The 15,077-nt window shown below is 38.6% G+C and overlaps 1 protein-coding gene across 1 annotated transcript in view; it reads left to right on the top strand.

Moving 5' to 3' along the window:
* Nucleotides 1–8,787: 8,787 nt before the first annotated feature.
* Nucleotides 8,788–15,077, top strand: part of MANBA (mannosidase, beta A, lysosomal) — a 40,834-nt gene continuing 34,544 nt past the window's right edge. Inside the window, exons 1-4 of the mRNA XM_010288000.1 lie at nucleotides 8,788–8,876; nucleotides 9,365–9,470; nucleotides 11,428–11,598; nucleotides 14,446–14,569. Of these exons, the coding sequence (XP_010286302.1) occupies nucleotides 8,809–8,876; nucleotides 9,365–9,470; nucleotides 11,428–11,598; nucleotides 14,446–14,569 (469 nt within the window). The 5' untranslated portion in view covers nucleotides 8,788–8,808. The remainder of the gene's footprint in view (nucleotides 8,877–9,364; nucleotides 9,471–11,427; nucleotides 11,599–14,445; nucleotides 14,570–15,077) is intronic.

The raw sequence follows: 15,077 nt of genomic DNA, 5'->3' as shown, positions 1-15,077 counted from the left end.
ACCCCCTGTCCTCGCCGGGGCCCCGACCGTGAGGCCGTGTCCGGCCATGCCTGGGCGCGGTGCGGAGAGCCAGGCAGGGCGCTGCGGTGTCGTAGCGCTCGAGGAGAAGCCTCGCACCCGCCGTGCCGCTCCGAAGTGGACAAAGGGGAAAAAAAAACCCAGCCTCCCAGTCCCCCGTGTGAGATCTCCAGAAGCACGGTTAGAGGCAGCCCTCTAGCCCCCCCCGAACACCGTTCTGTCCCGGGAGCTGCCTAAACCGCCGCAGATTTTGCTAGCATTGCTGGTTTCCTTAGCCCCTCCGGTGGCAAAGGGTTTGGTGGCTGCAGTATCCTCGGGTGGCTAGCTGGAAGTTACCGACAGCAGAGTAGTCCCAAGTGGGATCGGGGATACAGATGCAAGCCTGTGCTCTGCAGTCTGTGAGATTCTGTGGTTTTGACACGGATCCAAGGGGCTGACACCAGATACCTACAACATCATCATAGTATGTAAGTCATGTTTACCTACAATATTACCTCAAAAGAATGAAAAGCTAAACCCACTCTGTTGAAGTTTGACTTGTTGATGCAAGAAGTCTAGGGACTTAAGGCATTTCAGTCCATTAAAAATCCCCTTTAACACTTGCAGAGCACATCAGAACAGTTCAGATTGTATACTCTCCAGCTCCCTAAGAGAAGTATCTTCTGAAACATGAGTGTAAAACTGTTACGTTTAAAAGACTAGTTCCTGCCTTAACACTTTTTGCTGTTTCTGTTTACTATTGCCTCTTTTAGGTTTTAGATTTATGAAAACATGGTGACCATTTTCTGGAACAAATGATCAAAACTGCAGTTGTTGATCGGTAGCAAAGTACCCTGATAGTAGCATAAGCTGCTTGTCACAGACCTAATAAGAAACATGGCATTAACTGGGTCATCGTTAAAATAAGATGCCTTTTTAAAAGGAAGTATGTGGAAAGTGAAATGTGTACCTGGAACAAGGAAAAGAAATAAAACATAGTGAAGTTAACAAAATCATCTATAAAACTGATAAATACACTTCTGTACTAGAAAACAGGAAGTACTGTCATACATTGTCTGAGTATATGAGACATATCTATATATTGTATTTATTGTGGGCCCAATGTTTCATTTCTTGTACAGCATTTATTTAAAAAACACATTATGGATGCATGGCTTTTATATTCTTTAATTTTTATTCTTCAGATTATTATCCTGCTGTGCTCCAACTAAAGTTAGAGAGGTATAAGGAGAAAGTGATGCCACTTCAGGCAGGGTAATTTTAGCATTATTCTCTGTTGGCAGAGGTTGGGAATCCCACTACTAATAATAGATTCCAACGAGTGTCATTGCCAGATAAAATAAATAGACAACATCAGAAAAGTAAATATGCTAAGAAGGGATAAACTGAGCCTTGATGGACTGTTGTTTCAACATCCGTATGCAAAGTGACATGACATTTTGAACATACACAATTAAGGTTTTAAAATGGCTTTTACATAGTCTTAAAAAGTGCAGTGGGCAGGTAGACTATATATGGAGGATCAGCGAAGAGAACTGTGGCAGTTTTTCCCATGCAAAACTGTCTAAGATAAGCTGAACATCTCAGATGTTCAGCTGTGCTGGGAGGTATTGCTAGCAGAAGTGTGAGTAATCATGCAGGAGAAACTGTGACCAATGCACTGAATCACGCATGCAGGATAATGACGTAATGAATCACATTTAACTACTCACATTAAGTACTCTTCTGAAGTGAGAAAATGTGATTGCTAATTTAGCTGCATTGCTGTAAGCTGACTCGTAATTTTAGTCATTTTAAGCAGCAGTATGATATTTGGAAATGAGGCTGGTGATCATGAACTCTCATGTGCCTGGTCAGAATCCGAAGCCGGCACAGAGGTATGAAAGCTTAATCAGCCAGCTGGCCAGCAGCATGGGTCTTGCTAATCGGTAGATGGGTGCTTGGCTAATTAAATCAGTGATGGTTGGCTGTGGACACTTAGAACATGCTTATGTGAATACAAGTATGAGCTTGCTCCGAACACATGCTGATACGGCTGCGTATGAACCCACTGTAGTCTGGAAACTGTTGCTAAGTTGGTGGTGTTAGAATTAGTATGCTCCGTCGAGGAGCCGAGTTAACCAAAATATTTCACTAGTGTGGTTGCTTGACCTCTGGACTGGACCCGGCTGGTGTCTGGCTAGTTCTAAGCTCAGAATGAGATAACTTATTTCTATGTATAGGTGCATACGGATAACTTAGGATCAATTTAAACCCATTCTTAATCAGTTTAGCAAAGTCAGTTTTACACAAAGAAGTGTTCACACAAATATTTGCACCAGGATAACTAAACTGTTTTAAAATCACATTTTTGTTTAAAAGATAGAATGGGGAACATACCAAAATACGGGAGCAGCCTTAGTAGATTTCAAATCTATCACAGATAGTGCTAAATGTAACCAATCCCTGCCACCATAGTTGTAGCATACTGCAAAGCAGCAAACCTGGGTTGTTTGGAGGGAGTCTGTGACATAATTTGTTATTGCAGTGTGTGGCTTCATGCTGCAAAGTGCAGCTCAGCTGTTTGTCCTGAGGTTTCTTCATTGCTGTGAAAACGCTTATGACCAAATGTTTTCAAATGCAGCTGCCTAAAATCATATTCCTATTTATACAAAAGCATGCACACAGCCTGAATTTTAGGGGCATAGAGCACTGGTTGCTCCATTTCTTCAGTGCTCATTATCGCTGGAAATCAGCCCTTTTTGGGGTTGTGTCATGTGTAGAATTAGGAGTTTCTTTATAGTAGCCTAAATACAAAAGCTTTGTTCATGAGTATTTTTTTTCATTTGCTTCTTTTGCTCTTTGCTGTGGAATGTAGGATTTTTATTCATCCTACTGAAAATGTCACTAGATCAGCAATCCAAAAGCTTACTGCTTGAAATCAAAAGTGAAGATTGGTCTGAAAAGCTGTACCAGGAAACAGGAGAACAAAGCTAGCGGGAACTAAATTATTCTGAGTAGCAAGACCCATATGTTCTGCAACCTAGTGAAATCTATGCGCTGTTTTTCTGTGTGATTTGCCAACGGCAAAATAGCACTGCATCCTTTGCTTTTGTATCCTTGGGAATTTTTCATGGGTTAGCACCCAAAACAGTTTAAAATTTGAGAGGGCCTACTCCAACAATGTAGCTTAGTGGGCATCTCACAAATGAGGGGAAGGAGGGAAGCAAGAATAAGCTGCTGGGTATAAAGCCTGCAAAATGTGGCTTAGGTTGCAAGAGTAGGCTGCAAGTAACTTAGTTGTTGGTGTGGTTCATTTCAAGTTTAGGTTGACGCACAAACTGTTTTTGCCCAGGGATGCTCTAGCTGATTGCATGTCTGTAGCCTTACTTTAATCTGCTGTGCAGGCCATACATTTGAATTGAAAGACCTCTTTCTAACACGGAGCATTCGTTACTCATTTCTCTGGATCCTCTTAGCATTTATTCTGCAGATGTCTTTACTCTTTGGCTTATAAAATATACCATTGGATGAACACGTCTTTCCAAATGCACCAAATGAATGTATCTTAGAAAATGCTCTTGGGGAAGATACTTTTGAGTTTCCTATTGAAGTATTATTTTCTTCCGTGTTCAACCAACATAGTTCAAATGCTGGATTAACTGTGATAAAAGATCTAAGGGCAGAAGGTGTATGTGTTCAGCTGGGTTGTTTTAATAACGTTTTATTAGGATTCCGTAGCTCTTACTGCTATTTACATGTAACATTTAAAAAAGACATGAGAAATGCACATAAACAAGGGGAATCATCACTTGAATAAAATTAGTGCAAAGCTTGGGCATAAGCACAGACATTTTACAAAGTTGCAGCAAATCTATTGCTAATCCTACATCTCTGGAAAAAGAAGATTTGCAGAAACCATTTTGTCTGAAGATTCGGTTTTTAAGTACTGTCAGCATAGTATTTTCTTTCAAGCACAGTTCTGATAAGCAATATGTATCAGCAGGTAACTTGTGCATTAAATCTCTGTGCTAGAAATAGCCATCCTCTAGCATGTACTGTCCAAGTACTGCCTGATGCCATTTCTGCTGGCAGGTGACTCCTATAAAATTTCAGTTCTAATGAATATGGCTATTGTAGCTGGATTTTCTCATCTGCCATCCATTTGCATTCATACAGAAAGGCTGTTTTGTCTTACTAGCTGTCACTTTGATTTGTAAAGAACTATTATGGGGGGTCTGCAACTGTGATGCTAATATAGGGAATGGATAACACCGCAGTTCCTGCCCTGTATACAAGGGCATGCACTTGACACAGAAGCTTATGGTGGTCTTGGTCATACTTGGATATTAAAATATATTAGAAGAGGCAGAAGCTTATGTATCTCAAGTGATATTTCTGCTGTTCTGTAAAGCAGTGTGTATTTTTGGTAGTTTGTTCTGCATTTGTCTCAAATATGCTGTTGCATATTTTATGATACTTCATGGTAACTTAGTTTTTTTTCAAGAGCAAGCCAGGTAACAACTGCATTGGGTACCATGTGGTTCTAACAGGTTAAATGGCATTCATTGATGAAATAGTTCATTAATATAAATATATTATTTTCCCTTAGAACGTATGTGCTCTGCTGAGTTGTGTGATCATATGTGGAAGCGTTCAAAAGCTTCAGTGAAACTTAGGATCAATAATAGAGGGCACTCATGTTTGTCTTTCAAAAGCTATGAAGTTAAAACAGATAAAAGTTATAGTAGTCTGTTAAATACAGCGGAGTATTCAAAGAATATTAAGCAACGGGTATTAATATCTTGTTAATTTACTCTTTAGTGGTATTTGTCTCAGTGTTCAACTGTAACACATCTTGAGCATAAGGTGACATTCAGTTTACTGCTTTGTTAGAGTAACTACTGAAAATGAATTACTTTAAGATGAACTTCCAAAACTCATGCTCCAAGAATACGATCCATTCGTTGCTACTGTTAGTTCAGCTTGACTTCAAGCTGTAAATATGTGAAACTGGCCTTGCAGAAAATTGTATAAACGTAAGTATCTTAACTATTTACCTTCCAGTCTGAAGTTGTCAACAGCAAAATCATTAAATTGTAGATTGTGAAATATCCCTTACAAGTTTTATTTTGGTAATCTGTTTAATCAGCAGGATTTTCTTATGTATAATGGTGTACATTATAAAATATCAGCAGAGTGGATTTATGAGAGCAGAGCATGCAAGGCGGTTTCAAATTAGATCATAACAAAAGTAGGATAAGGCTAAGGAATCTGGGTTTTGTTCAGTTTATTAGATTTCATTTTATTATATGCTGATCTTCTGCCTGGATCCAGCTGACTGTCTAGTGTCATTCAGGCGTTTGCGCCGTGCTCCCTGGACTCCTGGTTGTGTGGGGGGCCTGAAGCTGGGCCTTCATGGGGCCAGGGCATACCTGGCACAACTCGCTCCCTCGGGCTTTGAGCCTCATTTCTGATGTGTTCACGTCTCATCCATTTCCTGCTTAACAGGAGAAGCTCTTAGCTTATATGACTGTAGCTTTTCAACATACCCATAAAATCATTGCAAGGAGGAGTTTCCATCTAGCTGCTTGGCAGTGCCTTCAGTTTAGTGCTTCCAGTGCTTTTGAAGTCCTGCTGATGTCCTATTATCCGAACTGGAAATTGCTTGCTTTTGATGCTCTGTAGCAGGGCTTTTTACCTCATTTTGGCAGGTGATTTGCTGCTTGCTTACAGCACTGAAGTTGGGAGCAGAGAACAAACGGGCAGGGAGCTTGAGTGGTTCGGAATTTTTCCCCAAATTGCAGGGAGCAGGAAAATGCAAGGCTGTCATGTTTGGTGGGATCTAAAAATAGCTGTAGTTGACTCCACCCCTCTATAACTTGCTTCCAGGAACATGTTGAGCTAATGAATGTGAAGTGTATTTAACACACGTGCAGTGTATTTCCTACCATCTTTCAGATTCTCCCAGTGCCCTTAAGAGTTTTAAATTTGTCTTTTTTCATCCAGTTTTCTGAAACAAACGTTTACTTTTAATGTGAGCTGATTTAGTGTGGGATGAAATTCTGTTTCAGATAAATCCAAACAATTTGACTTCTATAAGTACATCTTCCAGCACTCAAAACAGTCACATTTAATAATGAAAAATTCAACAATCTCGCAAGTGTGTTCGAGAAGTCATTTTCCTTTCATACAGGACTTTGTTGTGGTCGTGCATTTTTCCTGAACCTTGAGAATTGCCTTAAAAGCATTGCTTGAACATTGCCACATGACTGATTTTACAACAAGCAACATTTGTCATGCTTTAAAATGACTAACCAATATTAGCATTTAACAGCTTTTCTGTGTGATATATAAGCTGTTTTACTAGTTAATGTAGCAACGATATCAGTAAGCTGTTAAGTTTTATATAAAGGTACACAGAACTAGGAGCTTCCCATCTAAGAAGGTGGATGCCTGTGAGGAAGAAACAGTATTCGTACTATTGCTAATTAGCACCTTCTGTGACATGTATTTGAGCAGTCAATGCATTTCTTGAAGTTAGAAGGCTTTAGACTAATACAGAGAAAGAAATCCCCTTCAGGAAAAAGGATCCGCAGTACGCTCTCAGAAGATTTAAACAAGCAGCTCTGTTTGTAAACTGCTGTAAGAGCCCATCTGATGATGTAGTTTCTGCCTCTGATGACACATTCCTACATTTCTCTCTGCTGCTAGACAACAAGTTTTGTGTTCTCCATACGCTAGGTCTTTCTTCATTAACATCTCAGTATCCATGTGTTCATGGAGAAACAGTGCAGTTTTCTTCTATGCGGGTTCTTGATCTTTGATGAGACACTGATGTCGACTTTTTGACCACTAGCCAAATTGCTTTTGGCTTTACAGTGTAATGGTGCTAGTGCACTTAAAACTTGCGTCTTATGCCTTTTGTTTCACACATAGAAGTGGCAGTGATTGAAATTTAACATGCACATTTTACAAAGCGTAACCTAAAATAAAATAGTAAACAATGTTAAAGCAAGACAGTTGTTAAAAATGTGCTTTTTAAGGACATATTGTGAGGTTTTTTGGTCTCTGGCACTTGACGCTTGCCTTTTATTGTCTCAATACAGTAATCTTAATGGTGCTTCTTTATGAGCCTACATTTTGCATTTGAATATGCACTTATTAAAGTTTGCATCTTAAGAAAAGTCCAAGATACATTCCCCAAGCATTTTGCATATAAAAGTAATGGTATGGGTATCTTAAAATTCAGTAATTGTTCTGGTAGGCTCATGATGACTTAACTTTTAGAGAATATGCTGTATTACCAATACAGAGTTCACAGTTTCACTGAGGTAACAAGACCTTTCCTTCTTGACTCTTATTCCCTTGTAGTAAGAAATTTGATTGATCAAGCATAGCATGTAGAGGCAAGGTGACAACTTTCCGTCTGTGTGGGCTCAAGGAATGATGTTTATATTGCTGTGGGACTCCAGAAGAGATTATGCTGCTGAGGGCAGTCACTCAGATGTTATGGTTTTGCTCATCTATGTAAATAGGTTTGTGTTTATACTACAGAGCCTGACCCTATTAGTTGTAAAACAAAGATGAGATATGAAACAATGTTTTTCAGATTTCAAATCCGGAAGTGTCATTAGTATCTATACTGACTCCTGAAACAGGGAAAAAAATTGAGCTTCAGCAAGAAGAAAAAATAAAGCTGGGCAGATTTTCTTCAGTGGGAATCTGGATATTCAGGGCAGATAGCTGTGCTGGTACTCGTATCAAAGGGAACCTTAAATGCAGCTACGCTCTCTCTTAGCTGGGTTTGAGTCATGTAGTCCAGAAGAGATTGGTCTTTGTTTGGGGAAAGCAGTTCAGCTGTGCAGCTGCTGAAGAGGATTGAACTAAGCTGTCAGCCACTGACCCAGATACCTGCGCTCTGAACTGACTGATATGGCAATGTAACACTGTACCTTTCTGCTGCCTTGGCATGAAGTGCAAGGCAGTGGGTTGTCAGGTCCATGTAACTGATTTCTTCAGCCTGGGTGAGGAACGTTGTGACCTGCCATAAGGTAATAAATACAGCATGAAGCCAAAAAGGTCGAGGACATAGCTGAGACCAGCTGTGCCTTTATTCTTCCTGGGTAGTGTGACTAAAGGGAAAAGAACACATTCGGTATAACTGCAGCATTATTCTCAGAAATAGTAATTTAATTTTACACAACAAACCAAATTGTGTTGATTCTCCTTCTTCTCTTTCTCGTTCCCTCCAAATACAACAATTTCATTTAGTTTTACCACATCAAGACTAGTTGACAAGAAACAACTGGAGTATTTACAATTGTTTTAAACTGCAGAGATTTGTTCATTGCTGTCCCTAGAGGCCTAAAATGCTGTTTCTTTGCCTCTTAAAATCCTATTAGTCTTACTTTCTCCATCATTATGAGGATGATCATGTTTCTGTTCCTCTCATTAAGTCACAAGCTGTCTTGATTTTTTTTTAATTTCCAGCCTAGTCATTTCTTATGTAAAAACAAATCCTGCTTCCTCTAGTTTGAGTATGAATTACTATAGCAAATGGGTTTTGACCTATGTAAGTGAAGTGAAATATTACCAAAGCTTTGCTTTCACGTATTATTTCAAAAGTAAAAAGGAATATCAGAAATAACTAAATGAGGTGGATTTTGCATTTGCAGACAGACTGAAATAAAAAGTCCTCAACTAATGGATATTATGCATTTAATGAAGTAGCACTATTGCTAAATAAGTCTTCTAATTTTCTTTTTGTCGGTCTGTTTTTAGGATCCATACTATAGATTTAATGATGTGATGTACAGATGGATCTCACTGGATAACTGGACTTACAGCAGGACATTCAAAACTCCTTTTGATGTCAGGTGTGCGGTAAAGATATGTCTAAAATAGTTCTATGCCATATTTCATGCAGAATTGCTAGTTAATGTGTCAGCTCAAAATCTGCCTAATGCTTTTTTATCCAATAAAACATATTATGCAGAAATGTGCAGCTGCAAAGATGTTGCTAAAGAACACTTCAGTAGTTGCTTTTTCCCAATTTTTTAAATTGTTTAAAATTACTTGTGAATTGCTAAATAAGGAAGGATAATACTTAGGCTGATTGGATGCTAGCCCATCTGATCCCTGGTGGGTATGTGAACATGCAGTGTTACAAACTTGAGCCACTTCAGCTGTCATCTTAATTTTACTATTTAAAGATATAGTATAGCCACACTAAGTCAAACATTTTTGGAGATAGTCGTGACAACTGCTGTTATAGATAATGGTGACATACATTTTTATATTGCCTGCCTCCTGTGTGTTGTTAACTCTAGGTATTCTAACAGTTTTTTTTGCATATGTTCTGTAGAAAGTGGCAGAAAATGAATTTGGTTTTCGAGGGAGTAGATACAGTAGCACAGATCCTGATCAACAATATCACTCTTGGGAGAACAGACAACATGTTCAACAGATATGTAAGTAATGAGTAATGTGTATATTTCTGAAGGTGCTTCTGTTTTTTTGTTTTTTTTTTTTTTTACCAAAGCCCTTTTGTGCTGAGCACTTTCAGTGCATTCAAGTGTACATAAAAATAGGTCCTTGGACACAGAAGGTCTTGGCCTGAGGACTGCATGTGTAATCAGATAACTGTTAGAAAGAGAAGTTTACTTATCTTTTCAATAGCAGCAGAGTCCGATCTAGAGGTGAATGTGTCTTTTTCCAAATGAGTGGACCCATGCAAGAGGATCAGTTCAGCTAATAATATAAGTCTTGCTTCCTGGGATCTGTCACAACTCCAAGAAAGCGTAAGCTTAAATCTGTTATATTAGCTGTAAATCTGCTTACTAATTGGTATTAGAATGGTTTACACGTGAACACTGAAATGAAAATGCACATGTTGTAAAGCCTTTGTAAGTGTTTCTATGTTTTTTTTATATAGGGTTTTTGATTTTTAATATAGGGCTTCTGATAACATTGTCTTGCATTTTTGGACTTGGCCTATGTCAGCGTGAGAGTACTCATCATGGAATGATCTTGAGAGCAGCAAAAACATTCACGCTGATTTTGTAGCTTTAAAATATGAAATTACTCTGGGTACTAGCATAAGGGACAATCCTTTTCTCTTGAAAGAATCAAAAAAGGAAAAGTTAAAGGAAGAATGTTAGTGGAATAACTGAATTACAAAGGAAATGTGGTGTCTTCATATCTTAGTGTTTACCATTCTGGCAGGTTTTATTGCAGAGGTACTGGCCTGAGACATGAGAGCTAGATTCTGCCACTGGGTCTGTGTGACCTGCAACAAATCACTTAGTTTCTTTGTGACTTACTTTTACTATCTGTAAAATAAGAAATTTCACAGACCTTTTATGAAATTGTAATTATTTACTATTTGGAGAGTATCTAAAGGGTTGCCAGTAGCAGGCTCTGTAGAATTGGGAAGTGATACTTTTTTGCCCTTACTTCTGCAACTTCATTTTGTCTCAGATTGTAACAGTTCATGAAGTGGCCTTCACTGTAAAACCAGAGTGAACTGTATTAGACTGAGTCTAGGATTACTGTGACCTAGACTTCTGCTTTGTTCACCTGTTCCACATGACAACTATGTCTGCAGGAAGGACTCTGTGAAGATTCTGTATGGGAGATGCTATTTGATTTGTAATTTTCTGCTGTATGCTACAGACATAAATGGTGCTAGCTGGGCTGCTCACAAGTTGGAAAAAATTGCCAAGACTTGGCTTGTCACAAATGAACACTGTGAAGAAGAAACAGGTATTAGCCATTGGAACCATGTTATCTTGATAGCACAGGATAATTCTGAAACCGAATGTTTATCCTTCTATCCAGCCACACTGAAGGGGATTTTGTGAACCAGTGAGGAAGCCCCCAAGTGTTTTATTTGGTGCTGGCATGGAATATGTATTTGTACATTTTGGGGATGAGAGTGCCAATGTCATGAAATACAGCTTTGCAGCATTCACACAAAAGGCAGCTCGGTGCTTTGTGGTAGGTAAGCAGGCAGCACAGCATGAGTTGGAAGGACTCCTCTATAGACCAGCTTTCTGAGGTGGAACAAGGTGTCCTTCTGAAGATGCCGATGAGTTCTGAGTGAGGAAGGATGGTAAAGATTCTTTAAGCATCCTTATTCTTCAAGCACTTCTGCGTGCAAGCAGAGTGCTGCAGCCTGCAATGAGGGCTCAGTATGGGGAAAGTGGTTTGCTCAGAAACATCTCCGCGTATCTAGAATGTTACTGTGTATTTTCTTTTTTCGGCTTAAGAAGTAGCTCTTTTACTTCAAAACCAGAGCCTGTTGAAACTGTAGTTCAAATGACTTTGAAAAAATATGTATGATATTAAAATCCCAATGTAACTGATTATAAGTCTCATAAATAAATGTCAGCACTGTAGTGATTTTGTTCTGTTTTCTTGACCTAGAGCTTTGATATTACCAGCATGATCAAGGAGGTCAATTTTGTTGAAGTCCGTTTCTTGTCAGCCGTTTCATATGCAGCAGAGCAGAGCAGATGTCACAAAGCATACAGCATCCCCCCGGCGTGCCCTCCACCTGTGCAGAAAGGAGAGTGCCATGCTAATTTCATCAGAAAGGTATGGGTAGAATCATCTGTCTCTGGCTTCAGGCTTGGAAGGAGGAATGCACCATGTGCTGTCCTTACAGATGTATTCTGAAACCTGCAATGTCATTTTATAAGTAGGACATATTTTTAATTGCATCTTCCTTCTCCTGCCCTCCTACCCCCAAACCTGTAATCTAGCATGTCGATAATACAAGAGGCATAAGAAGGCCAGGCTTTGTATCTAGGTGATAAAAATGTTCAAAAGGCTGTTTTCATCAAGGAGTCAGCAAGGAGACTTGCTGGTAAGAGAGCAGGATAGCGTTGGGAAATGTGTAATCATTACATTTTGATCCACTGGGTGTGTTTAGCAATGTATGCTGACAATAGAGTTCACTGTTGCAAATACCACTGTATATTGCCAAGGCTGTAAAAATCTCAGCCAAGCAGCTTTGTGAGTGTTTGCTATTGCTCATGTCCTGTGCTATTTATACTGGGCAGCTCTGGCATGTCCCAAGAAGTGTTATCTAACAGAGGACCTGTTCTCTTCTTATTGCAGTTGTGAAGTGTGACTTATAAATACATATTCAGTCAAAACAACAATGAAATATACAATGAATGAAGCTCAGAAACTCTGATTTAAGACATGGCTTCAGTGCTGTTAAAACTTACTCAAGGCAAAGTATCACTTGAGTAGCATCTCATATATTTCTGATAGCTTTGCAGCAGCTAGAGACAATGGCTAGGTGATCTTATTTTGGAATTTCTCTTTTTGGGTATTTTTCCATGTTTGTCTCCACTTAATTGCATTTCTTGTTATTAATTTTTAATCTTTTCAATAGAATCACAGAATCATTAAGGTTGGAAAAGACCTTTAAGATCATCAAATCCAACCATCAACCCAATACCACCATGCCCACTAAACCGTATCCTGAAGTGCTACATCCACACATTTTTTGAACACTTCCAGTGATGGTGACTCCACCACCTCCCTGGGCAGCCTGTTCCAATGTTTGACCACTCTCTCCTTTAAAGTCCTCTTAGAGCTTCCTCAAAAAAATGACTGGAATCTTGTTAATCTAAACCTGGATGCGATTTCCTTTAAAATTTGTTAATGGAAAGATGGACTCCATGTTGTCCTGTGAAGATCCATCAGGATTAAGACGTTGTCTTTATTACTAATTGCTGCTACTTTTATTTTCATTTCATTTTAGAAAGTTGATTAATTATGCTGAGTCCACTGTGTTTCTTAGAAATTAGTGCAGGGAGGAACTTGGAAGGAAGAAGGCTGTAAACAGTTGTAGACTTATTTATAGAGCAAAAATGGCCAGGAATGATTTTATGCTTTACTGAACTATACCTTTAAATTTGTAAGAAAGTACCTTAGTGCTTTTCCTCAAAGGAGTTGTTGACTGTACTTGGAAGCTGCTCCAGACATTGCCAGAAACATTTTTAGTTCCTAGTACATGGCAACACCACCAGTGATGTTTTTACTTTTAAAAGTAAAAAAAACCATACTAGGACACTGCTAAAGTAATCTGGCTGCTTACTGCCTTAAAGTTATGGACAGCTGTTTACACGTTTGAGGTTCAGTACTAAGTGCAGTAAATATATTTAAATTTTAATAGGATTTTGTGGCAAAACACAAGACTTCCACTGGTAATGTACATCAGTGATACAAGTGTCTTGTTCTTACAACATACTATTTCTCATAGTGGCCTCTGAAATATTAGTGAAACCTGACAATCTGTCAGTAATTCATTTGTTGATTTTTTTATAAAGGGAAAATGACTTTCAATCTTACTTGTTTTCTAAGAATGTGTTGTCCCTGTTTTTACACTTGAAATAGGTACAGTGCTTGCTTCCTGGAAGGCTTTTTTGCAACTTGATAGGCAGGCAGGCTGACTCCAGCGATGCAAGGGATAGGCCAGATTTGTGCAATGTGGTTTGCCAAAATTAGTATGCCTCAGCTCTAAGTTATTAGTCTCTAAATTTAGAACTGTAGGTCACTGTACAAGACCTTAAGGGGATCTATTGTATTTGCTTTGGGGGCTGGGGCTGTGTGAAGCTTGGAGGGCAGCTGAATGAATAGAAGTTGTCAAGGGATTTATTAACTAGAGGTCTGACCAGGTTTGAAAACAGCTAAATAAAAAGCAGTGTAGGTACTTCTCTGCCTCAGCAGCATTTTATTATTCTGACAGTTATTCTGATGGTAGAACCAGAACTAACCTATTTCTCAACCGCGTTTTTGTTCCCTTTGTTTTTGTATGAGAGCGCCTTAAAGAGGAGAGTAACAGTGAACATAACTGAACTACACAAATGCACCAGACATACGCATCTCTTTCCTTGTACTAATCTGTGGTATTACAACAAAAAATAGGGGATAAAGTATTTCAAATATACCCACGATTTTTAGTATGATATTGTTCTTTTAGAGTACTTAAACATTTGTAACCACCAGTTTTCTGCTTACTTTGTCTTCTAGGTATACAATTAAATACTGACATTACAAACTAAGATAATTCAGAGCTGAATTGAGAGTAACCTGCTGGCTTGTTTTTTTGATCTTTACTGTTTGTTTTTTTTTTAAGTGGTGGGCTAGGTGATGTTTTGCTCTCCCACTAATATAAAATTTTGCTACATGTGGATGTTTAATACAAAATTGTATTTTTTATATAATATAGGTGGTAGCAGCAGAGTTCTGGTCAAGAAATAAGAAAAAATACTGTAGGCTCTTTTGGGTTTTTTATGGAAATTGGAAAAATTCTTTCAGTGCATGGCAATATTTTATTTCTAGATAGCAAATAATTTTTATTTCTGGCACAGCATCAATGTCTTTGTGAAAATTAGGCAATTGTAACATAATCATTCTGTATTCCAGGAGCAATGTTCCTTTAGTTGGGACTGGGGCCCATCTTTTCCCACTCAAGGAATTTGGAAAGATGTTAGGATTGAGGCCTATAACCATTATCAACTGATTTACTTTTCTTTGACTTCTTTCTTTGGTAAGTCGTGTTACTACTTTTTATTGTTGTTTCACATTTGGAATACAAACCATTTTATTGTTAAGGTCAATTAAATGTCAGTTTAGGAAGGGTTCTGTTGTTTTGTTATGACTTTGTGTGTAGTTCTTACCACAGCATACCGTTTTAGGTCTTGAAAGAGTACTTCAGTATAAACAGTAGTGATTAAAAATGTTAGAATTCAGAATCTTTTTTTTTGCTTGAAGATCCCCAGATAACTGCAGAAGTATATCTAGTATAGCTGAGGTTAGCCCCTCCTCCTGTTTTGAAAAAAATCTTTTTTATTGGCATGTGTTTTCACCAAGACTCCCAATAAATATGTCTCACTTCCATTTAAGAGAAAGGCAAAGGTGCTACGTGAATTTAGTTTTGTGTTGGGAAAACGAATGCATGGTGACCAGAGTTTCAAGAGTGCTGAGTTTTCAGGACACAACATGAAGTCTGAGAGAGGAAAGCAGTTGTGCTATGCAAGGATAATTTGTTAAGGCTG

Source organism: Phaethon lepturus, unplaced genomic scaffold (genome assembly GCF_000687285.1).
Source record: "Phaethon lepturus isolate BGI_N335 unplaced genomic scaffold, ASM68728v1 scaffold695, whole genome shotgun sequence".
Taxonomy (NCBI): domain Eukaryota; kingdom Metazoa; phylum Chordata; class Aves; order Phaethontiformes; family Phaethontidae; genus Phaethon; species Phaethon lepturus.
The sequence above is the reverse complement of the archived record's forward strand: the minus strand, read 5'-3'. Positions and strand labels throughout refer to the sequence as shown.